Here is a 26925-nt window from a genome sequence, read left to right on the forward strand (position 1 = left end):
CAGACCATTTTTATTATCCCAAAAAGAAACTCTATATCCATTAGCAGTCACTCCTCGTTCCCCTAATCCCAAAACCCTGGCAGCCACTAATCTACTTTGTCTCTATGGATTTGCAATTCTGGACACTCCATATAATTGGAATCATGCAATATGTGGCCTCTTGTGTCTGACTTCTTTCACTTGCTATAATGTTCTCAAGGTTTATCTGTGTTGCAGCATACATCAGTTCTTTCTTGTTTTGGCTGAATAATATCCCATTGACTGGATATACCAGATTTTATTCATTCTTCAGCTGATGGATATTCCAGTTGTTTCCACTTTTTGGCTACTATGAATAATGTTGCTGTGAACATTCACACCTGTGCAAGTTTTTGTGTGGACCTGTTTTTCACTACTCTTGAGTATATACCTAGGAGTCAAACTGTTGGATTATAGGGTGAGTCTGTGTTTAGTTTTTTTGTTTTTTTGTTTTTAAGTGATCTCTACACTCAATGTGGGGCTCAAACCCATGACCCTGAGATCAAGAGTCACATGTTCTACCAACTGAGCCAGCCAGGCGTCCCTGTGTTTAACTTTTTAAGGAACTGTTGAACTGTTTCCCACAGTGGGTTACACCATTTTACATTACCAGCAACGTATGAAAGCTCCAATCTGTCTCCATCTTCTCCAATACTTTTTACTTTCCATTTTAAATTATTTAATTTTAATAATGCTATATATAAATTTTTTCTTAACAACCAGCTTGCAAAATTTTTCACCACAATCTGTTCTCATGGGCTGGTACAAGCCAGTCTTAGCGTACGACTGCATACAGCCTACCACAGAAAGTTCCACCATCCTTCTCTGTAGTAGTAAGTTCCACTTCTTTTTTGCTGACAAGAGCAATACTCAATAGATTTCTATTTCCTTCTTCTTACATCCTTCCTATAGAAAACCGAAACCTTAGAAGGTCTCAGATTTTCTTGAAACTACTTTGGAATTAAGAAGATTTTTGATTCTGGAGTATCACAAAGTTTTCAACTCCCACCAAGCAACTCTGGGAAGAACAGAGTGTTTCCCTCCTACATTTGTGTTGAGAAACAAAAATAAAAAACAAAATGTATCTTCCTGACACCCAGATATATCTTCTGGATGAGCTCTCAAGCAGTTGCTTCAACAGGGCAAACAGCTGTGGTCTGTTTCAACATAATTTGATGTAATCAGGGTTAATTTTGATGATGCAGTAACTCTGAAGACTGTTTTTTAACTGGATTACTGTTGGGTCAACAATCATGTGGTATTACACTTAGTGGCTGAAACAAAAGCCAGAATTAAAACAGCTTCCCCCCAGCCCCTTCTAAATGACAGTCCCAATGGGATTAGGAGTTATGAGGCACATTTAACACAATTAACTAAAAAAGGAAAGTAGCTGCAGTCAAATTACATGCAAGCTTCTCCAAGGTCCAGGGTGTTGACCGAGGAAAGAGCTGGAAACTTATTTGTTGCTGTTGTTTTCTTTTCCTAGAGTGATTAGAAATATGTTGGCAGTAATCATTATAACTTAACATTTTCATTACATTCTAGGAAAAAGCCCTAAGTTTTTCTTCAGAAAAATTCTCCTGCACCAAATGATGATTTTAGCAGTCCACAGTTCCCTCTTTTCCATGCAAGTTTTCAAAGTGGTGATTTTAAGTGAGGACTCCGCTCAGGGTGCGGCATGCCAGGGCTGAACGAATGTGGCACACAGAGCTCTGTGCACATTTGGAACTGTTTCTGAAGAGCACAATCTTTTCTCTTACTTTCATTGTTTACGGCCAGCCAGCAGCAGGGTCTGGGTTGCTGTAGGCGCACACGCTTTTTTTAATTTAGTGTCTTCAGAGTTTTCAGTTTTGGCTAGTCTGAAACACAGCGAAGGCTCATTGACAAAAGCCATTCTTAACACAGTTCTGGAAAGAATCTTCAAAAATAGATGTCTTGCAAAGCTGCCAAATGTACTGGTTCTTCAAAACCTCTTTAGTCCAATTTTGTAGTTCAAGAAAGGTCTAATATTTATCCAATCCCCTCTGTAAATAAGCCTCCTTTGATTTGTTTTCTGTTTTTGTGACTTAGGGAATCAAGAAACTTGAAAAGCAAAGAAGTCACTTACCCCCTCCTATGCCATTTTATTTATCAGGAAATTCTCATCTAAATAATTTCCTGATTAACATATATTCTGGGATAATATGTGGATATGACTAAAAGGTAATGAGATTACAAACCAAAAAAAGTAATGAGAATTCTTTCCGTAAGTCAGATAGTGTATTAATGTTTTCTTTTCAGTTGTAAAAGCAGATACCAGTTTTAAATTTGCTTAAGCCTAAAGAGGAAATTTATTGGTAAGAAAATGAGGTATACCCCATGGAACACAAGAAAAAGAGGAATAATCTGGCCTCAGGAAGGTTGGCAACTGAGGCCTAAATATAGCAAAAACTAGGCTGCCAGTCTGTATGTGTGTGTCTGTCTCTCTCACAGGCCATATGGTTTTTCATCTCTGAGCATGTGCCTTCGTTTCTTTCTCTCTGCAGACTGCCTTCTCTCTCTCTTGAGACACATGGTTGCCCTACATATCCGCAATTTACATATTCCTGGTTCAAGCAACCAGTCCAGACTCTCTAGTGTTCTTAACCCAACTTTTCCGAGAGAAAATGAGACCGGCCCATTTTGGGTCAGGTGTCCACCCCTCGTCCAGTCAGCAAGGGAAGGTCCTGTCCCCAGTATGTCTGCTGGGGATCCACTGGCTAGGATGGGGTGGGGGAATTCTCAGAGGAGGAATGGGTTTGATAACTAAGCTGACACCTCGAAAAGTATTTAAGAGAGGCATGAAAACCAATCTTGTTTCGTTCAGGATGTGGCCAGTACCTATCCTTTGAAACTCAGGAAACACTTACGCATATACTTTTATCCATATACAAACGATATATCCAAAAAATGTTACTTAGAAAAGGTTATTTATGTCCTTGTTGTTCAATTCTCAAAAAGGATTTTCTTAGAACCTACTATAAGTTCAGCATAGGAGCACAGAGATGAGAAAGACCAGGGTCTTAAGAAGTTCAGGGTCTTTCGGGGGAGAGAAATAGGTAGGCAGATGTCTATAGCAGCATATGGGCAAAGTTATTATAACAGGGGTTTGTTCAAAGGATGGTGGGAGCACAAGGAATTATCAACCAGCTGTATGGGAACTGAAACTGTAAGATCTTAGGTTTGTCTTGTTTTGGGGTGCCCCACAGAGGGACACACAGAGTTAGCATTAATTAACATTTGCTGAACTAATGATGTAAGCTACTTCAACTTGGCCGCAAGAAGCTTGTCTAGATTTGGAGAGCAAGGCTGAGAACACTAATGGAGAATCTAAGCAACTCTAAGTTCAGCTGGGACTTGCTTCTGAATTTCTTCCATCAATCAACTACATTCACTCATTATTTACTGAGCACCTACTGTGTGCACCTACTATGTGGCACATGGGTAGGTGCTGGTTATATAATGACGAACTGCAGAGCAACGTTCCTGAGAAGTCTATTAAGTTACTGTGCCCTAGAAACTCAGCTTCAGTAACAGCTCCTAAGGATAAGTTACTAGCGGAACTCATAAATACTTCTGACTCCTGACTCTGTTCTATATTCAGGCAGTGGCTCCAAACTTGGATTTTTATGCTGAAAGGCTAGTTTAAAAATTTATAAAATTTTCCAGACACAGAAAGAGGGAAAAAAGCCAGTTTGGGAATTACTTTTTAAGGAATATTTTCCTTTGGTCTGATGGGCATACTTTTTTTTTTTTTTTTTTGGACACCTCAGTGACACCTAATTCATTCAAGAGTTATTTAATCAGTACCCACTATGTGCCAGATACTCTCCAAGGCACTGCAGGTAAAAAGATGGATGCAGTCTCTTCTGTGTTATGGAGCTTTCGTTCTGGCAGAGAAGACAAATGACAGTTTAAGATGGCCAGTATTTGCATATGGTTCTGAGGGAGCATAACGAAAGGAGTGAGTCTGGAAGCCACTGTCCAACCACTGGTACCCTGAAGTACAAGTAATATAAACATGTGAACATGCAGAAATCCTAGCTGCATTTTAGAGTGTCACCCCTCTTGAAATAAAGCCTCATTGCCTCAGAAAGTGTGATTAGAGTTGTAATATTTTGATTCTGGGTGACTAAGAGGTGACAGGTGTGTAGACTGAGAAAGCCACCCAAGCCCATTCACAGGCATGTGGAGACAGGTCGTGCTGCATCAGAATGCAGGGTACACTCTAACTCGACTGGCAGGACTAGGAGTCTGTCGAGGGCTGTGCTAACTTGCTGGAAGAAAGTTAATCAAGAGCTAAATGATATCAGGCACTGAAACACAAAAGTTTCCACATATGATAATTTTGTGGTTGTTGATCAATGAATAGACCACTTCTAAGTTTTTGAAAAACAACCATATACATAAAAGCCTTCCAGAACAAGTCTATAAAGCAGATATGTTTGTTGATTTCAATAAAACTGACATACCTGGTTGGGGAGTAAGTTGGAGAAATGAAGGGGAAGAATCTGGATGTTGATATATTACTGGGCAAAGGAGGCATCAGAGTGGCAGAGAAACACACGCAGGGAGAAAAAAAAAAACAAGGGTGAGGTAGTGGACAAGAAAGGGAGGAAGAGATCTAGGTCAAGAGGTGTGGCAGGCCTCATGCTACACGGGTTTAAGAGTAAGACCACTCTGTGGCCTGGCTTTCCCTCCTTGACACAGAGGGATAAAAACCAGCTCAAAGGTGCAGGCAGAACAATCCAACATAGTGTGTTCTTCAATGAGCAGATTTGTGTAATTATCTTTTACTGTAAAAATATGAAAACCTCACTGAAGCTTTCTGAGGCTGGAATTAAACCGCCTACATTAGGATCGCTCAGGGTGACTGTTTCAGAAGCGCCAACTGTGGGCTGGTCCATCTACTGAATCAGACTTTCTAGGGTAGGACCAAGGTAATCTGAAATTTTTAATAGGCTCCCCAGGTGATTCTTATTCACAATGCGCAAACACTGCACGCCAGGGAGGCCCCCAGGCAAGGAGCAGGTGCTATTTATCTGTCTGCGCAGAGTCGAGCACTGGGCCTGGCACAGTGAGTGCTCAGGAAGGTTACTGAACTGAACTGAATACACCAATGAGGTTTTGACAGAAAAACTGCTCAGTTCTCTTGCCCTGAAACAGCTGGTCTCATTTTTCCCCTAGATGCTTCAGTCGCATATATGGATTTTACACTATTGTAACTGCAGACCACAATTTAACATTTTTAACACATTTTCTCTTATAATTTTTAATGGCTATCAAATACTTCATTCAGTAGGCAATAAACACCTTAGTTCATACAGATTTTGAGTTTTGAAAAGGTTTCCCTCAGGAGATCTTTTTTTTTTTTTTAAAGATTTTATTTATTTATTTAACAGAGAGAGACAGCCAGCGAGAGAGGGAACACAAGCAGGGGGAGTGGGAGAGAAAGAAGCAAGCTCCCAATGGAGGAGCCTGACATGGGGCTCGATCCCAGAACTCCAGGATCACGCCCTGAGCCGAAGGCAGACGCTTAACAACTGAGCCACTCAGGCGCCCCCCTCAGGAGATCTTCTATTTGTGCAGTTTATGAGCCCTTTTACACAGTGTTCACTGTTTCCCACAACACTTTGTATGATAAGGATTACCCTCATTCAGCAGATGCCTATTCCAACCCACAGGTGAAGTAGCTTGCTCAGGGTCCCACAGCTCAAAAGTAGAACACCAAGACTTCAATCAGAGTCTTTTCCCTCTATGTCTGATACTCTTTCCAAGACACTGAACATCCACCACATTTTCTGGTAGGAACCTGACCCAACGGTTTCCTGATGTGAAAACCTGTAGTGCAGAGTGTGGAAGATGGAAATTACACGTAAAGAGATCACTGGTCAGCTATGTCCTAACTGCACAGGAATGAGTTCCTGCCTTTCGGGGCACTGCAAAGAAAATGTGTACTGGTGGGAATCTTCAGTGAAAAAATGTATTATTCTTCAACACCCAATGTTCATATGACCCGAATCCATTTCTGCGATCCTCAAATGAAGGGGGCTGGGACTGCCCTAAACATTCTGCAACTGTAATTAGGATTTCTCGGCAGTTATTACACACCCTGGAAGAGGAACAACTACTACAGGCTGTAAGACAGCTGGCAAGGAGGCACTGGAGACTTTGAAGCTCTTCTAATATCAAGACTGGTATCACAGGATACTTGGGTAGCAGCTGAGTGGACACTGGAGGGAAGCCTTTTCGCCAAGAAAAAGGCCCATTTCAAGGATCCACCGCCTGATGAGTAACCTCGTAGGGTGCAGCCCTTCAGAGAAGGGTGGACTCTCCATCTGAGCGGCTACAGAGATTCTCTCCTGGAGGAGAGAAGGCCGGGGAGAAGAAACGGTGTTGCTGTGTTTCTAACTTATTACACTTGCTATAGAGAGGAAGGTTTTGGTCATACCAGATCAGAGTTCTCCAAGCATAGAAAAAGTTCTCTCTTAGGTAGAGAGCTCCTATTCACCTAAGGGACAGTGAGTGCGTGAACTACTAGGAGCTGGGAAAATACAGGAGAGGATAGTTTATGTATCATAGACAGGGGGAGAAATAAGATCTCAAGGAGATTTTTCAAGTCCAGGATCGTACGAAAATAGCAAAGCAGTTATTGTTGAGCCGGTGTGCAGAGGTTATAAGTCAGGGAGTTACAGCTGCAAATGGCCCAGGTTCTGCAAAAGACAGTTCTGGCTGTTTCTATGTGTATGTGTAGCATAAAAAACCTCTGCTGGATGGGCCTACCACATTTCTATTCTCAGAGCATCATCCTGACATAACAAAGGTTAACCACTTTGGGGAGGATATTAATAATCTCCACCAAAGTCCTTTCATCTGTCTTTCTATGTATATTCTAGGATGATCCTAAAAGGAAGGTACGGCAAATACTGAGTAAAAACCCATGAAAAAAAGAATAAAAAGAGGCATAGTGAACTTAAGTACGCTGCTGAGTCTATGGTCCTTTATTCCACTGTCAGTGTTTCTCTTTACTAGAATGCATTTGAACTCAATTGTCATTTCCCTGCACACTCTTGTGTCTCTTCTCCTTGTGCAAAACAAGGACATCAGAGGCCAAAGTGTGTATTTTGCAACATGTCCACTAAACTCGGGCTGAAGATGCAAAACTCTTTAGTTACTACAAGGCTCTGGGTTTTCAGTTTCTCTGGGGGCTAAGAGTGGTGAACTTAATTTGCAGTCTCATTCTCCCTTGATATTAGGAATTCCTAATAACCAACTTTGTAACAAAAAACCCCTCTAATCTTTTATTAAATCAAATGAATTTGAAGCATAGTAGGCTACAAAAGAACAAGGTCCATAATACATTGTGAATACGTTAGAACATTTTGTAAACTGTAAAGCAACGTTCAAATGATAACGATTATGAGCAGTAAAGAAGTAGCAGAAAGTTACTGAAAAGTCATGTTAATTCAATAGCTGCCTGAACAACAGTTTAGGAACCACCTAAACTTCTGACTTCTTTACAAAGCTCCCCTAGGAACTCCCGGTGTGCTAATAATGGCTGTAAATTCACTGGACTCCAAACCAAACTTTGGTGGAGATTATTAATATCCTCCCCAAAGTGGTTAACCTTTGTTATGTCAGGATGATGCTCTGAGAATAGAAATGCGGTAGGCCCATCCAGCAGAAGTTTTTTATGCTACACATACACATAGAAACAGCTAGAACTGTCTTTTGCAGAACCTGGGCCATTTGCAGCTAACTGGAGCCTTAGCTGATCAGAGGGGCAATCCAGGGCTCCCAGTAATGGCAGAATGTCTAGGTTTCTGGAGACGTGTTGACCATGACCTAATAAGATCTTATGCAAGTCCTATTAATCATTTTGGTGTTGGGTGATTAAGGTTATTTTTTGTCCTTAATGCTTTGTCTTTTAATTTTGGCTATCCACTGGGAAGAAACTACAATCAGATATTACTCCCACCTGTTTTCTTTTTATTATACATACTTTAGATTGCAGACTGAATACAAATATTGATCAGAAGCCAAAAAGCTCCACACATTTCTTATCAATGCAATCCAGGCCAATCTGTCTTTCAACTCTGCATTTTTATGTTCTTGCCTCACCACTTACTAAAATAAATATATGAATAAATAGCAATCCAATCCAAATAAGCATCTTTCATCTATAATTATCTGAAACAAGAGATTTAAAGAAGAGTAGAGTTAATCCATCTCACCAATTGCATCTTCAATGCCTGTTCAGTCATGCCTGAATGTCTAGATTCAATTTACAGAGAGTATGAATGTATAACATTGTAGAGGGGTGCTTCTGGCAGATCCTGTCTGAGGGGGACAGAAGGTCAAACAGTTCCTTTGCTGTTCTGTGACAGTCAGTCTCTGGGCTGGGTCAGAGGGTGGGAGAGTTAGGTCTAGATCTGGAATGGATCACTCACACAATTAAGTTCTTGTCAGACCAAAAAAGAAAAAAAGAAAGAAAAAAAGCACAACTTCCCCAGGCAAAAGGACAGCCAGATGGAAAGTAACTATTTTTCTCCACCTACTTCAAAATTTGAAATGAGAATGGAAATTAATGATGGAAAAACAATTTCTAAGTTTCAAAATACACTCTTTCTTGGGTGGCTGGGGTTACTATTTTGAGGTGATGTTTGGAAATCTTGGGAAAACAGAATCTGATTTTTCCCTCATTGGAAACTGGTTACTCAAATAAAAAATTAATACCCTCAAGTCACCTTTTCTCTCACAAATTGTCCCATAAGATTATTATTATAGTACAGGCTGTCCTCAACTATTAAATCCACACTTCTCTTCATTAAACACACAATCATATGAAGCTGCTTATCTGTAGAATTTGGATATTCACATACCAGCTGACAAACGGACATTTTAAAGTTTCTTTCCTGCTGTTGCTGCTTAGTTTTCACATTTTCATCATCTTTGTCTGACATCAGTATTTGTTGCTGTTCACTTATTAGTAAAATAAAAGTATTGAGCCAAAGATGTAAATTTTTAGGCTTGTTAAGAGTGGCAAGTGTTTGGCTTCAACCAGATACTCACTATGTGATCAGATGTAGAGGAAAAGAACGAGTAAGTATGAAAGTCGGGAAATACACTGCTGAAGACTACCAAAAAGGCAGGGAACAAGGTTTATTTGAGAAGGACCTTCTCGCACTTGGAAAGGACAGTTCTGCAGGTGACATAATGGGAGGGCATAAAGATGATCTTGCTTGGTTAGTGTTCCACAGCTACATCCATGATGGCACTGGGATGGGAACCTGGGGTTTTTCTGATTCACTAGTCTTTATAGCACTGTTATTTAGGAGGCCCCACCATCATGTTAACATTAGAATTCTATCTGGTTCCTCAAGAATCGCTGGAGACATGATTCCTGATAGCTTTGGAAAATATCAGTGCCTCCGGGTTGGGGACCTGTGAGTGTTTGTGATTCTCACTCCACAAAATTAATACAGTATCAAGACCTGAATGTCAAATCAATACTGACTGACTGATGCTGAGAATGTTTTAGAATGGTTTCTGCATTTATGTCCCAGGTCTAAGGTTAAAAGATCACCTTTTCAGAGATGCCTTCTCTAGCAAGCTTATCTATGCTTGCCCTGTTCTTTATAAAATTTTATAGTTTATGTCATATTTTGAAATAATACATTTGTTTGCTTACTGATTGTATATCTTCTCTAATAGACTGTAAATTCCCTGAAGGCAGGGGTCATTTCTGTTTTATTCACTATCATTTATTTAGCACCTAGCACAGTTCTTGGCACAGAATAAACTCAAATAATATTTGTTGAACAAATGAATTTATTGTCTAACCCATGATTGAGGCAAGCTTTATGAAAGCCCTAATTACCTCTTTTGTCCTGTCCTAAACTCAGTATTGAAGCACAGGGGATTAAAGTTCTAGGGAAGTAGATTTTAGCTCAGCAAAAGCTCCAATTAGAGCGATGTAGAAATGGAATGAGCTATCTGGTGGGATACTGAGCACTTTGCCCAGAAGAGGCTGCCTAGGTACATAGGCTCTCTCTGCATCAGGCACAAGTTTGATCATGAGACCATCTCAGTGACTTTTGTGGTTTCCAGCTCTAAGGTTCTACAGTTCTTTTCAGTTGTTTGATTTGAGTTAGGATGAAATAAAGTACACATACAAACTCATTAGGAAATAAACTAAGATAAATTACCTAATGGGACACAGAAAATTGATTATTCAGGCATGCATGCTGTTTATCATTAGTTGATACATACAAAGTCTACCGAGTATACAACTTTGCTGTAAGTCATCGATACGTAACTCAACGAAGACTAAAAATTAAAACAATTTGAGTAGCATTTCACAATTTTAAACACACACACAATACTTTCAGGTAACTGTTGTATCAACTCTGAGGAAAATGATGTATGAGCTCATACAGAGTAAGTGGCTGTCTAAAATCACATACATAAAGTGCTACAACTGTCAAGCCTCGAACTCCCAAATCAGCAATCCTCTCAAAAACTCTAAAAGACAATAATACTTTTTGAGTCCAGAATCACCCATTCTTGAGGTTTAGCTATATTTGCATCCTCATCTTGCACTGAAAATACCAACCTTCCAAATTTCCAAAATTCACAAGTGGAATTTAAAAATGTAACTGTATTTTTCATTCATAGGTATCAAAAATCTAGTTTACTGATTATTAGAGAAGTTATAAACAGCTACTATAAACAAATTATAACACAACAGTCATTAGTTCAGATAATTAATACATCTCATTCACTTTTATAATTAAAGATCAACAGTTACTAAACGTTACTTTTATCACCCAGTCTGATGAAAGAAGGTTTCAATTGAGAATAGTAACTTTATTAACTCAATTAGGACCCCGAAAGGAATATTTTCTTCTGTGATGTCTAGTAAAGTGATGAAAATAAGATGGGCAATTATCAATGGCATGTGAGAAAAGATCCAACAACATTTTCTTTTTAGCTATTAGTAGTTCTCGAAGGTCACGCAGGGCAGTGATCTAATGATTAAAAACAAATTAAAATAACACTCTCTCATCCTGTCTTGAGAGTTCGAAAGGACCTCTGAGACCACAGTTCAGTCTCTTCATTTCCTCTTAATTGACATAGATTTGAGATTCTACCTGCCACAAGTACCTCTTCTTGAGGGAGTTCATCTTTCCGTGAAATGCTCTCAACTTTCTAAGAAAATCATGATCACGTCTACTTTTCACATGCTCTATCTTATGGCATGACAATTACATACCGAAAACTTCTCCATTTCTACAATTCAAACATGCATTCTCCTGTATGCATATTCGCACGCGGTACCTCTGGCATGGGATGATGTTCCGTAACCAGTCTTCCAGCTATAAAACACATGAATGAGTAAATCTTGGAAAAGGGATAACGTCTTTGATATTGTCAATTCCTAAGATGCACTGCAGATAGCGTTCAAATCCCATCCCAAAACCTCCATGGGGAACAGATCCAAATCGACGGAGGTCCAGATACCTGGTTTTGAAAAAAAGAGATTATCACCTATAGATGCTGTATTGGATCACGTGTCATGACAGAATTTTGTTTCAAAAGTATTTTGCAGTCATCTGTTATCATCTACATCATTGTGGTAAACAAATCTTTTCCCTCCAAGGACAGGTGAAGGACACAGAGACGTTAAGATGATCTGTCTAAGGTTATCAGACAAACAGTAGCAAATCCTGCCATGCATTCATGGGCTTTGGCCACTTGATCCTTTTTAAGTTACATATGTACTTATATACAGAAAACTTGCCTCATGAAACTATAGAAAATGTTCTAATAACTTTACTATTTTTCTTGAAAATATATTCCTCTTCTATTTCTTAGTATGTTAATGATTTTTTTCCTTACTAAAATCATAGTGTTCAATACACAGAGGAGAGTGAAGAGTTTTGCCTGATATATTATAAAAAGATACCCCTACTAGATTAGACTGTAAGATCTACCGAGGGCAGGAACTGTGTCACCCTTTATTTCCAGTGTCTGCTCTGGAGTCGATGCTTCATTACCCTATGAAGATTTATTGTTTGAAGGCACAAAAATGTACTCTTGAATGCTAGAATGAAATTTCCAGTTCTGTACTTCAAACCTAGTAGAATAAGTCCAGAGCCATTTTTCTGGAAGGCTAGATAGCCTCAGAAGCTTATTTATACTCATTCTATTTCCATTTAAGATTACATGGCTAGAAAATGGTGCAGCCATGATTCAAACTCAGATTCCAACACACGAGCCTGTGATAAATTCATTTTATGAAAGGAAGAGGAGGAAGATTTTGTAAGTATTTTTATTATGTCACTTGGTGGGGGAATTCTTTAGTTATACAATATTGACTAAAGCAAGTTTATAGCTTCTTGAATGATTTATAAAAATCAGTTCTAGAATAAAACTTAAGAGCAATAGCTGGTAGTCATATGGCTCTTCAAGAATAAAGACTATCATGGCTCGCCTGGGTGGATCAGGCAGTTAAACATCTGCCTTCGGCTTCGGTTGTGATCCTGGGGTCCTGGAATCAAGCCCCTCGAAGAAGCAGGGAGCCTGCTTCTCCCTCTCCCTCTGCCCCACACTCCCTGTTCATGGTCTCTCTCGCTCTCTCTCTCAAATAAATCAATAAAATCTTAAAAAAAAAAAAAGACTATCACCTATTTCCCCACTATTAATAATAATGACTACATGTATTGGTGTTTTAGGCAGTTAAGATTGAATACTTATCCTTCTAAAATAAAAGATGAATTGCAACAAGGCGAATTACAATCAAGTGAGGGATCAATAAACAGGAGTATCTAGTATAAAACTTCAGATTATTAAGAACTATCAGGGAAAATGGAAGAAGCACAGTCTTGAGTAAATGAAATGTTTTGTAGCTGAATTAACGTTAAGGTTATAAGGCATGGAGGCAGGATATACTTTCATTTACTGAGAAAATGAGATGAAAGGCCTATCAAACCACCTGCCCCAAATATCTGCAGGATCTGGGCTGGCTGCTAGAAGTCCAGCAATAGCTTTAGCTGCCTCTAAATTTCTCGTTTATCAATGTCAAAACACTGGCATTAATGTCTGTAAACGGAATTCAGCAGGTGGATTCAGTCTATAGCATTTTTTTTGCCCTTGCTTCGATATATAGAAAAATCCACTTCTAAAAAACAAGTTTTCAAACAAATACGTACTTGTTGGATTTTTTTTTTATTGTTGTTAAATTGATTCTAGGGTAGCCAGATTATAGAAGAGATGGTACAAACTTTGTGGAACTAATTACATATGTTATTTGCATGTGGCACGCAGAAATAGGAAGCGAGTAAATTCTTAGACACCTGGGGTGGCTACTCACAGTGTAGTGGAACACTAGCAGAGATCGCAGACTTGAAGATTTCTAAAACCCCTTCTACCTTTAAAATACTATGATTACTAGATAAAAGGAAGCAGACTCAAATAATAGACATTTATATTTAGAGATCTTAAGAGTCTGAAAACTTTAGTTGGGACAAGAATAGTACTGAAATGATTAATAAAGACCAAAAAGGCCTCCACCTATTTAACAATCAAAATTTGTGATTTAGCCAGTTTTTACACACTTTGAAGATTATTTTGTCGATAGACAAAAACAGGCAAAATGCATAAGCTTGGTCAGGCTCATCTACCCAATAACAAAACTGAGAACAAAGGAAGGAAGGGGAAAGGAAACTAGCTCTTAATTGAGGTTCCCTTCTAGGTAGATACTTAACTTATATTGTTTAATTTCATCATCACAATAATCCCTTTAAGTAAATATTATCATTCCATTTTACAACGAAGAAAACCAAGACTCAGAGATTAAGTATGCCTAAGGTCACTATTGGTAAATAATAAAGCATTCAAGGGGTCATGACCTGAACATAATTTTAGGCTTTTGGCATTTCTATAACTTAGCTCTTTCATTACCAAAAGTCAGGTGTGTAATTTGATTCTTCCCTCTCCTGAGGACAGCAAAGGAATAATATTAATAATAATTACTATGAAGGAACGCTACTATAAAAATGTAAGTACATAATTTGTATGTATTGAAAAATACTTAAGAAAGGGTCTGCAGAAAGAAAACCAGAAAGAACAACTCTGGAGACATAAATGTGTGAATGCAGACAAGTGATCTTCCCTCCGTAGCTTAGATTTCTACAGACTTTAGGGACCACTTAGCTCAAACCCTAATTTCACACATAGAGAAACTGAAGCATAATGGTTAGGAACAAAGCCCCAGCTCTATGCTTCTGACTGTGTGCTCTTGGTTAAGTTAGTTAACATCTCTCGACCTTAGGTCTGGAGGAGTAATAAAAAGGAGATAAAAATAGTACCTAACTCACAGGATGTTATAATAATTACATAAGAAAATATACATTAAGGGGCACCTGGGTGGCTCGGCCGAGTGTCTGGCTCTTGATTTTAGCTTAGTCATGATCTCAGGGTCCTGGGATCGAGCCCCATGTTGGGCTCCATGCTCAATGGGGAGTCTGCTTGATATTTTCTCTCTCCCTCTCCCTCTGCCCCTTCCCCCTCTGCTTGCGTTCTCTCTCTCTCTCAAATAAATAAATCTTTTAAAAAATACATTAAAACTTTAACACAGTTATCTGGCACACAATAAGTAATAAATAAATGGCAGCCAAAATTATTACGATTTTCCCAGTAATCAAAGGGAATAAGTAATCTTCTGAGGACCTACCTATTCCCTGTTCTTAATACCCTTCCATAGTGCCGAGGGAGTACATGTAACACCTACGTAACAATCAGACCAACAGCTAGAATAAGAATGATCGAGGGCCACATTCTTACCATTGGTAGGCTTCCGTTAGTCCTAATCTGTAGGAGGAAAATGACAAAATTCTTTCAGAAAATGGCAATAAGATAAAGATACTAACCACCAAACACTTATTCTGGGTTGTGTGCAAGGTGCTCTAATAAAGAAGTACGCACAAAAACCTGTGCTCTCAAAGAACATGCAATATAGCTGAGAAGCTGACTCTTTAATACGGTAAGCAAGGTAAGTTAGCCAATAGTCCTAGGTATTATCAAGTAAGCGATACAGACGATAAATGCAATAGAAAGAAAGTATGGTCCAGAGCCCCAAAGAAGGGGTTCATTTCAGATGAGCTTATTATCCTGACATAAGAAAGCACTACTACTTAAGGTTGCTGGGAGGCACACACAAGGGACATAAAGACACCTTTAATTCTGTAACATTAAAATCATAATATAGATTCTGTCCTCAGAATATGGTTGCAAATTGTTTTTTTTGCCAATGTAAAAAAATGTTAATAAAATTTAAGCTCTTAGTACTCACTAAAATTAATTTCATCCCTTTAACACCCAGCTGGCTCAGTCGGTGGAGTGTACAACTCTTGATCTCGGGATTGTAAGTTTCAGTCCCATGCTGGGTGTACAGATAACTTAAAAATAAAATCTTAAATTAATTTCAGCCCTCTAAAAAAGTGCTTGGGGTCAAAGTGCATCTGAAATGATAAGGACAATGAAAAAAGTTGGATACACAGAAAACATGAACAGAAGTCACAGATTCCTGAGACAGGGAAACACATACAACGATTTCATTAGAAAAGACAAATTTGGATATTATCAGATATTAGGTAAACATGTTAATGTTATGAGGAAAGGTTTCCTGAAGGAAGGAAGCAAGCAAAGAAAACAGACCAATTAATCTTTCAACAGATGAGGTTTCTTGCCATGTGTGATTTTTATTGTGCTTTAAAAAAAAACCAGAGAATCTTCAAATTCTTTCCATCTAAGGAGTTTGACCTTTACTTCAATTCCATGATTTTCCCAGGACTTTCTAACATTATAGTAGTAGTAAGGAGTTAGTAGTCTAATAAAAAAGAGGCCTCTCAGAACATATTTATTTCCTTTCTTCTGGACCCTAACCAAATAGAGCAGTTCAAATGATTGGGATTACAAAACCAAGTTACCCAACAAATTTATAGGTTGGGATCTTGGAAAAGCATCAACTTTTTAAGCATTTCTCCATTAGGAAAAGAAGGCCTTATAAATCGCTAATTTAACAGGATATTTTCAAATTATTATGGCTTTTCCAGGTTACTATGAAATCCAGTATTATCTGGAGAGTAGGAGAATGGGACTAAGCCTTATGGGAAAAACCTTTTTTCTTTCTTTCTTTTCTTTCTTTCTTTCTTTCTTTCTTTCTTTCTTTCTTTCTCTTTCTTTCTTTCTTTCTTTCTTTCTTTCTTCCTTCCTTCCTTCCTTCCTTCCTTCCTTCCTTCCTTCCCTCCTTCCCTCCTTCCTTCCTTCCTTCCTTCCTTTTTTCTTTTCTTTTCTTTTCTTTTCTTTTCTTTTCTTTTCCTTTCCTTTCTTTTCTTTTCTTTCTTGAAGTCTGGCATAGCAAAAGTAGAAACCATGGAAAACAGAGGTTTATAACCCTGGTTAGTTTAGGAAGTCATTGTGGTTTTTTGGCAGACCATGCATACATAGGAGTGGTAGTTCAATTAGAAACATGATTCCCTACTTCTCATCTCCAAAACATTTTCTGTGTGTTTATGGATTCATTTCCTAGGTCTCACACAGCAAGTTAAAATGAGTTATTCAAATAGCTTAATCAAGACCCTTACATAGCAGAAAACCTGAGGAAGGGAAAACTGCTTATTCTAAATGTTAGTTTAGTGGATATTTTTAGTATCTTTCTCCATCTTTATCCTTTCCCTGGTTCAGAGCTGTTTTTTCTTTATGTCCCTATAGGAGTCTTTATTTATGTCCCCAATCATAATTTAGAGTAAATAAAAAAGAACACAGAGAAGAGAAAAAGTGAAGAATGAGCTTGAAGGTTGTTTTCTGCCATTAACTTTTTAAAAAGCAATTTCTATAGGGAGAGATACATACCAGATAGTGGGCACATGTCACTGCAGCCTCATTTCACATAACAGTTCTAATCTTTAAGAAGGGGAAGCTCGGAAAGGTCAGGTAACAACTTGCTCAAGGCCACAGAGAATCTGAGATCCAGGACAGGCAGGCGCTGAGGCCCTTCCGCTGTTCTCTGTTACTTTGCCAAGACTGCCTTCGAGTGCCTCATCCCCAATTTCTGAATTTTCTTTCCTTTAGTTCTGATCAATACCTGGCCAGTCGCTGCTCTAAGAAATGGTACCGTTCCTCTCTGAGGCTTCCTCCAAAGAGCTCCCCAACTCCAGGAACCAGAAGATCAACAGCAGCAACCTAGGAAAAAAAAAAGTTGTCAACAATTTCACATTTTCAGGGGATTCCAACAACTGTCAGCTTCTCAAGCAAGTAGAACTTTAAACATTTTGACAAGTGACTGTTGAACTGCTTACCAGAATCTTATTTATGTTATCTGTTTATGCTGCCTGTTTCAAAATCAAATTTTAAATATTATCTTTAGAATACATGATATACAAATTGCAGATGGACAGTTTCCTCTCTTTCTCTTTTTTTTTAAGATTTTATTTATTTGACAGAGAGAGACACAGTGAGAGAGGGAACACAAGCAGGGGGAGCAGCAAAGGGAGAGGCAGAAGATCGCTTCCCACCGAGCAGGGAGCCTGATGTGGGGCTCAATCCCAGGACCCCAGGATCATGATCCGGCCGAAGGCAGACGTTTAATGACTAAGCCACCCAGGTGCCCCAGTTTCCTCTCCTCTCTTAACACAATGTATGCAGTGTACTTAACAGATGTGTTTTCTTCACAAATGTGGTATATTAATAATAAAAAATGTGGAATTAAAAATTATGAGATATTAAAAGTTACCTATCACCATGCAGAAGCAACTGCATTTTGGCATATTTTCTTTGTTTTTTTTCTTCCACACTTAAGGCGTACAGTAGATCAAATTATACATGAACATTTACCATTCTAATATTTTACTTAATATTATACATTTTTTTCCTATGTCAGTTGAAATATTTTTCACACTTAATGCTTTTTCTTTTTAAGTAATCTCTCCACCCAACATGGGACTCGAACTCATAACCCTGAGATCAAGAGTCACACACTCCACTGACCGAGCCAGCCAGGTGCCCCATACTTAATGTTTTAATAGCTGCACAGTTTATTGTTTAGAAGTACAAGTTTTTATCTAACTGCTTTTCCTTTGTTGAACATTTTGGTGTATGTTTTTTGTTTGTTTTCTCTTAAATAATTTGACAACGAAAATTTTTCTTCATAGTATTTTGGTAAGACATGGAAAATATGTCCTGATTATTGGGGCACCTGGGTGGCTCATTCAGTTGAGTGTCCGACTCTTGATCTCAGCTCAAGTCTTGATCTCAGGATTGTGGGTTCAAGCCTCATACTGGGGTCCACGCTGGGCATGGAGCCTACTTAAAAAAAAAAAAAAGTTCTCATTATTAATGAAATAAGTAAAAACTGAAACGAGATAGCATATTGGAGTTATCCAAATGTGAAGGTAAGAAAACAACATAAACAACACGGATTAGAAGATGCATGAGCCAGATGAGCCAGTACTCTCCCACGTCTGATAGAAACTTTCTGGTCAGCAACTTGGGAAAAGATCATCAAAACCCTTAACAATGCCATATGTTTGACCCAGCAATGGTAGTTCTAGGAACCAGTCCTAACAAATAATCAGAGATGGAAAAAAAAAAAAAAAGAACAAAAAAGATTACCGCACAGGATGTTTATTGCAGCATTACTTATGATAACAGAACTTCAAGTACATTCAACAGGAGCCGACTGTTGGGTAAATCCTAGACATGGATTAAGAAAAAGACTGGCATCTACATGATGAGATGTTAATGATGCTGCCACTGTGATTTCTTCTGTTCTCTGGTATTTTCTTATTTTGTACAATGAAGACGTGTTATACTTTTGTAATAAGAAACCAACAAAAAATCTTTTAATGGTGGAAAATGGTAGCTTGATATTTTAATTTGTATTTCTTCAATTACCAGTAATATTTAATTTTGAGATGTTTATTTTATATCTGTATTACTCTGTGACTTGGTGATTCTTTCTGGTGGGGCAGGTAAGCATTATTAAGGGGGCACAAAACTGGGGTGCAGGGGTGGCTCAGTTGGTTGACTGACTTGGTTCCACCCAGGTCATGATCTTGGGGTCCTGAGATCGAGCCCCACTGGGCTCTGCGCTCAGGGCACAGAGTCTGTTTGGGATTCTTTCCCCCCTCCCCGACCCCTTCTCCTCTCCCTGCTTGCGCTCTTTCTCTCTCTCAAATAAAATCTTAAAAAAAAAATTAAAAAGGCACAAAACTAAGAAAGATATAATGCAACAAATGAAAAATTAGTAATTCATAAAACACATTTTAATCTTCAATTAAAAAACATTTTTTTTTTAAGTAAGCTCTATACCCAACGTGGGGCTCGAACTCATGACCCCAAGATCAAGAATTGCACATAACAGATTTTGGCACACTACCATTGCTTGTTGACCACATCTTAGTAATTCTTCTGTGAACCTGGGGGAACTACAACGAGCAAGCAGGTAATTCAGAATGTGGATTTGGTGATTCAGATACAAGGACAGGTAATGAAACACAAAACTTCGAAAAGGTGTATGAGACAGCCTTGAGAAGAAATTCTCACAGGCTACACAATTAAGAGTTGGACTCCAACCAGGACCCCGCAGTTACCCTTCATATTCTCAGAGAAAAGAGAAGTTTCAAGGGAGTTTTTATGACCACTGAAGGACTGGCATCTTTATTTCTTAGTATCTTGCTTTTATTTATTTATTTATTTTTTAAAAAGATTTTATTTATTTATTTGACAGAGATAGAGACAGCCAGCGAGAGAGGGAACACAAGCAGGGGGAGTGGGAGAGGAAGAAACAGGCTCATAGCGGAGGAGCCTGATGTGGGGCTCGATCCCATAACGCCAGGATCACGCCCTGAGCCGAAGGCAGACGCTTTAACCGCTGTGCCACCCAGGTGCCCCCAGTATCTTGCTTTTAGACAACATATACTAGAAGTTGAGAGAGACCTGCCTGAAAATTTGTTCTTAACCTTAATCCAGAGTTTTAAATTTAGAATTACAGGCAATCAGGATTAGAAAAGAACAGACGCCAAGTAGCTCTCTGGCCTTTGCTTGACAATACTTAAAGACTGAGAACTACTACCCTCAAAATATAGCATTCCATCTTTGTGTAGCTCTATTAAGAAGGGACAAGTATATCCAAAATTTATCATTTCCAAGGTTTTGAAGCTGAGGCAATTCTAAGCCAGAAAGGTGAGCAGTAATTGCTTCTGATACTGTAAGTATAAGGCACAGCTTTAAAAGCCAGAGCTATAAAGGTTCACTGCTTCAAAAAAAAGATGCTGGAGAATCAGCTATCATGGAAGAACAGTAAATAGGTAGTCCAGCTGGGGCCATGAGGGAATGAGTTGTTTGCTTTCTAGATCAGTTCATAAGAATCAAATAGGACACCCATTTCTTGCTTGGTCTTGCTGCTAATACAACTAAAACAAGCACAAAACCCTTTGGAGATCTTAGCACTTTCTGTAGGTCTCAATTATGTTAATTTTGAACTTAGTTTTTTTAATGCTATTTTTAGAGGACCATGAGAGATGCAGATTTATCTTTGATTACAAACCTCCTTTATTTTAATATTTGAGCTCCCTAGAGAATTCAGTGTACAACTATACTGGTTTTAGACATTTCTGTTTACTTTTTATTTATCTAGAATATTTGCAACTGCACAGCAACAGAGTCACCTTTAAAATCTCTCTTTTTTTTTTTTTTGAGAGAGAGAGAGAAAGAGAGAATCTTAAGCAGGCGCCATGCCCAGCACAGAGCACAGTGCGGGGCTCGATCTTACAACCCTGAGATCATGACTTGAGCCGAAATCAAAAGTCAGACACTCAACTGACTGAACCACCCAATTGCTCCTGAGTCACCTTCAAAACCTTATGCCATAGTATGATATCTGCATTTTTTCCCTGGATTTCTTTCTAACCTGTCTTCCTAATAACCGAGGCATCTAACTGGTAAGGCCAGTTATTTCTGCATTAGTTGTTATAAAATTAATGTGGTCGTTGCTGTACTAGTCAGGATAGATTAGATTATGGTAATAACCTGGTAATAAACAATCCCAGAAGCTTACACAGGCCTTCTCAATCTCAGCATTAGTGACATTTTTGGCCAGATAATTTTGTTGTGAGGGTCTGTCCTGTGCATCATGGGTTATTTAGCAACATACCTGGCCTCTACCCACCAGATGCCAGTTGCACTGGTTGTGACAACCAAAAATGTTGCCAGACATTGCTAAATGTCTCCTGCACCACACTGGGGGGTGATGACACAAAGTAATATCTGACTGAGAACCACTGGTTTACAACAATGAATGGGCTTTTTAAAACTTATGTTACATGTCCATCCTGGCTTGAAGCTGATAAAAAAGTTACTTTATAAGGTATCGCTGATCTGGCAGATGGAAAAAAAGAGCACGGACAGCTATGTACTAAAAACATTTGTCCAGGAGTAATGTATGTAGGTCACATTTGCTCACAATTCTTCGGCCAATACTAAAATCACGTTGATGGGGCAGGGAAGTATAATCTCCCTTGAGAGAGTAGTGGCAACTACTGATGTAAACAGTTTACTCGGTTGCCTCCCCTCTACCCCCACCGACATGGACTCCCACTTCCACTCTCCCAACCAAATCCTCACTGTTAATTAGAATTAAGGTCAGAATAGTTTTATTTTCTTCCTCTGTACTCTGGGAGAGGAGGTTATCAAGAGAAGGAAAAGAAGGGGCGCCTGGGTGGCTCAGTCGTTGGGCGTCTGCCTTCGGCTCAGGGCGTGATCCCGGCGTTATGGGATCGGGCCCCACATCAGGCTCCTCCGCTATGAGCCTGCTTCTTCCTCTCCCACTCCCCCTGCTTGTGTTCCCTCTCTCGCTGGCTGTCTCTCTGTCAAATAAATAAATAAAATCTTAAAAAAAAAAAAAAAGAAAAGGAAAAGAACTTACCAAAATAGAAGAATTTAACAAAATAGTCTAATTTAGTTGAGTAAAAATTTTAGAAAACATCCAGATAAAGTCCCATATCACTCCTAATTCTGTGACATGCAGGAGGAATACAAACATCATCTATATCCTTTGTTTGTCCCGATGGTCTGAAAAGTCACACTTTCAGGTGGGTGAATTTCATGTATGTTTTCTTGACAAAGAGTAAAATTGCCTCTCCTTTTAAGAGAAATGTATCTTTTAAGTAAGGCATTCCTTTACAATGCCTCAGAACTGTTCCAAGACCAAAGGGTACTGTTTCTTTTTTATCAAGGATGCATTTATCTTTGTGAAGAAAAGCCCACAAAGGCTTTGTTCTCTCTTCTTCCTCCATATAATCTTCTTCTCTTTTTCTTTAAGTTTTGTTTCCTTTCAATCCTATCAAGACTTCCTGCTTTCCTTTACAATGATACCCTCTAATCTCTCTAGAGATTCTGCACACTTTCTGAGAAGCTGTAATATAGCAAAGTATTCCTCAAAATAAATAAAGACATTTAAATTTGGTTTACATGGAATTGCGCTTCTTTCGATATGGTATAAAAGATACCACATTTCCTCAAGATTACTAACACAACCCCTTCAAATTTCCATACCTTTTCGTTAGGGTTGAGATTCCCAAGAGGATTCTTCTATGTTGTGTCTCCCTCTGGTAACTACTGAGCTAATTACTACAGAAACTAGCAGTCTTTCCAGGGTTCTAGTGGAGGTAAAGGGTACCTACAGATATAATATAAACCATGACACAAGGGTGCACAAAATGTACAACATGGATGGAATCACACAAATCTCTTAAGAACTAATGAGAAAAACTTGGCTGTGTGTTTGCCAAGTGATGGGTGATGAGGGGTTAGAGTGCAAGCAGGCTAGAAACAGGCAAGTTGCCTAGAACATTAGCTGGTGATTATAATTTGCCTGTGTGGGCTGGCAGGTCTGCACTTTATGGGAGTCTGAGGCTTGCTTCAAGAGCTAGGGTGGAGCAATCCTGCCCTTCATTAGGGAAAGTGAGAATTCACAGGCTGTATAGTAAAATGTTCTCTTAATTCACAAATTTGGCTAAATTTAAGCACTTCTGTAGCTACAATCTCGTCTGTGTTCCTATGCATCTTTGGAAGGCTCGAGAGAAGTGGAAATTTTCGGTTTTGCTGTCCTTTCACTCTCCTACACAGATAACAATGAGGGGCCACAAGTCATTGCACTCTACTCTTTGTTAACTTCCTTAGTCTTAAACAAAGCTTATTCCACTCTGGGCATGTCTTCTAGGCCAGAATGCTGCTGGACACATCTTCCCGCACTGTGTGTGACTTTTTATTTTGCTTAAGTCACACAGCTGCAGCGGCATGCTGTCTAGAAATAGTTTGTGTTGGTATTCAAGCTGAACAAGCCCGGGTCTCTATTTATGACACTCCCTTTTGACTCTTACTCTTTTGATTCCAATCAATGTACTGAAAATAAAATGCAGACCTTGAATTAAACAACAAACAGGCTAGATAGGAACAAGGCCTTTAATATATAACCTTCTCTATGCTAACTTTGGGGGGGGGGATTTAATGTCCCTTCCTCTCTCCTCCTACCTCAGTATTTTTAAGTATCCATGAAAAACACAAACTGAACACCTCCCTATTCAGTTTCTCACAGGCTGCTGTCAACAACGGAGCAACATTGTATGTTATTATCAAGAGAAGAACAATGTTCCACAAACCATAGGAAACATGTTTGTGGTTTCAGCCTCTATGAGCTTTCGCTCTCACTGCTGACACAGTATTTTGCCCCTAAAAACAATGAGGCACAGGTAGGAATGAGAGCCTTCTAGATGTGAGAGTGTGAAGATTCAAATGGGCTGCAGGTAACGATGACTAACAGTGGACTTTGGCTAGTAAATGGTTAGACTGGGAGCATTTTTAAATGGACTGAAATGCATATTTTCAACTTTGACATAAATTCCCAGGATAGTCATTTGTCCTCAATATGGGAAAAAAATTAGTCATTCCCTTCATCGCTATTTTCTATTGGTTTGATGCAGCTTGGTTAATTAGCACCAACCAGGGAAATTCATTAGATATCCCTTGGTTGAGTACTATTCCTTCCAAGTTGACTTCATAGTGTGTACTTGCTGCATGCCCATTAATGCTTAAATTTTTATGATTTGCTATGTAATATTGATACAATTTAAAAAATTAGAACATTATCTGGTGATCTTGGCATCTCATCAAAGTCTGTCGGGCAGTCACTTTTTCCTAATCACAATGGCTGGAATGAATGGATATTCTTCTCTGCAAAGCCATTTCCCTGGCTGAAAACTTGGCACTTGCCTTTGAGGGACTTATTTAGGGACCCAGAACCAGGGGCATACAGTTCTTTGTATGTTTGCTTAATTCATTTTATTTAGGCCCATGATCTGTCCCCTTCAAATTATCAAATACGTTTGCTAATTCATAAATTATTCTTATTTATCCAAATGGGGAAAAACTTAGGCTACTTGAAATTAGAGAATCTTAAAGTTGTTTAGTACTCTGGAGGTAATCTAATCCAACTCTCTGATTTTACAGAGGGAGAAACTGAGGCTCAGTGATTGGACAGACTTGATTAAGGTCGTATGGCTAACTAGTAAGAAAGATGAATTTCAAACCTGGCACTATTAACTCCTTAGTCCAGCATACTTTTCATTACAATATAGTACATACTTTCATTTTTTGTTTTTTGGAGGGGATGGGGGGGCAGAAAGAAAGGAAAAAGAACAGTAGCTGTAAAAATATACTATTTTACTATTTATGACCTCCAGTCAAATGTTACAACAAGTGTAGGTTAAACATTTCTCTACCCTTCTCTTTTGATTCCCTAGGGAAGGTATCTATGAAATATATGTCTTAATTTTTTAGATTGCATTGTACCCACTGTAGAAATTCTTGCAACCCTACCAACAACCTGTTATTATAGCCCTTCTGAAAGAAACTGCGAACTTAGTTATTTGGCCCAAAGCCTATTCATTCACCACTGAAAAAAATAAAGTAGGGGTAGAAGCAGGCACTCTATACAAGTGCGTTGAAAAGAATCGAGGTTGTTAATGAATCAATATTATAATCTATGTCTAATATATATAGTTTAAATAAATTTGATAGACATATATATTTAAAGATTTTATTTATTTATTTGAGAGAGAGGGAGAGCACAAGCAGGGGGAGTGGCAGGCAGAGGGCAAGGGAGAACAGGCTCCCTGCTGAGCAGGGAGTCCAATGTGGGGCTCGATCCCAGGCCCCTGGGATCATGACCTGAGCTGAAGGCAGACGCTTAACTGACTGAGCCACCCAGGTGCCCCAATAAATTATATTTTAATAATTTAGCTACGAGAAGCTATATATATTGTAGTACTATATAAATTACATAAGTACACTAACGTATCATTGTAGTGCTTTCAGTTTTCAAGCTGTGAGACCACATTACCAGAGAATCTGTCATAATGAAGGCCTCCTGGTACTTCTAAAGGTAAAAAATGTTTGTGACTGTGGCCTATGAGGGAATTGCTTTTTAAAGAATCTTGTGTAATATCATATTTGATGTGGAAAAACATACACATATTTTAACACTATCATGCTTTATCACGATAAAGACTTCACCAAAATTTAGAAGAGGGCTTTAAGCTTATCGACTACCCATCACCCCAAACACTGCTATATTTTTTCATATATTGTCTAATTAAGTTATCACAACTCTGGAGTAAGATTATCATCTTATTTTTATGGATTGGGAAACTAAGACTCAAAGAAATTAGGTGGTTTATTTAAGATCACATGGTCTATAACACACAGACCTGGGACTTGAACCCGAGAGTGTCTGATTCTAAAGCCACTGGACTTTCCTTTATACTATGTTACCATCACTCAAAAAATTTAGAGTAAAAGCTGTTCTTTACTTCCCAGAAACTCCTTAGCAAATTAAGTCACTCACTCACTACTTGTCCATTGTATGTCAACTGTGTTGGGTTTGATTCACCCATCATCCAATCCCCTATTTATCACCAAATAGATATTAGGTGCCTGCTGTATTCCAGGCATTATTCTAGGCACTATAGATACCATGATGAGTGAAAAGGAGATCCTCAAGTCCTGTGGCAAAGAGGAGAGTCATTAATTAAATAGTCATAAAAAATGTAAAATTACAACTGTGTTAAGGATTATGATGAATTATGAGTGAGTAGCTCTGGGTCTGAAATTTAACACGGTAGTGTTTTAGTGTCTAACAGGGGTCTCTGATTCAGTCTAGAGGGTCACCGAAGGTTTCCCTGGGGAGATGATGAGTGAGTAGAGATTTGGAGAAACAGTAAAATTACTTAGGTGAAGAAGACTGCTCTAGACCGAAGGAACACAATGTCCAAAGATACCGTGGTGAGAGAAAGCAGTGCACGTCTGAAGACATGGGAGGGTGATATGCATGAGCAGAGATGGCAAAGGGGAGCAGCACAGTACATCAGCAGCAGCCTAGACGCCAAAGAAAGGATTCTGACTTGGATACTAAAAGCAGTGGAAAGCCACTGAATGGTTTTAAGAGGGGAGATAACACAAACAGATCTACATTCTCTAAAAGCTTACTGAAGTGGGGAGAACGGACTCAGAGGAGACAAGAGCAGACACAGGAGGACCAGTCAGGAAGCTACTGGAATAATCCAGGCAAGAGATGATGGTATCTTAATCTAAAAAGGTGAAAGTGGAAATGCAGAGAAGTAGGTGGATTTGAGATTTATTTAAAAGTATAAAAATGACTACTTAGTAACAGCTTGGATATGGGGAGTGAGGAAGATTTCAAAGATGAGTCTAGTATATGGCTTGCACACTTAGATGGACAGGGAACATTGAAAGAAGATCCAATTTGGT

At 38.8% G+C, this 26925-nt stretch overlaps 1 protein-coding gene across 3 annotated transcripts in view; it reads right to left on the reverse strand.

Annotated features, from left to right (window-relative positions):
• Positions 1-9183: 9183 nt before the first annotated feature.
• Positions 9184-26925, reverse strand: part of NARS2 (asparaginyl-tRNA synthetase 2, mitochondrial) — a 122644-nt gene continuing 104902 nt past the window's right edge. For all 3 annotated transcript variants that reach the window (XM_040630910.1, XM_008707393.2, XM_008707392.2), the window contains 3 exons: positions 17186-17283; positions 14884-14910; positions 9184-11559 (listed from right to left, as the gene is read on the reverse strand). In XM_040630910.1, coding sequence (XP_040486844.1) covers positions 11415-11559; positions 14884-14910; positions 17186-17283 — 270 coding nt within the window. In that variant the 3' untranslated portion in view covers positions 9184-11414. The remainder of the gene's footprint in view (positions 11560-14883; positions 14911-17185; positions 17284-26925) is intronic.

The sequence above is a fragment of the Ursus maritimus genome, unplaced genomic scaffold (assembly GCF_017311325.1).
Source record: "Ursus maritimus isolate PB19 unplaced genomic scaffold, ASM1731132v1 scaffold_16, whole genome shotgun sequence".
Classification (NCBI taxonomy): domain Eukaryota; kingdom Metazoa; phylum Chordata; class Mammalia; order Carnivora; family Ursidae; genus Ursus; species Ursus maritimus.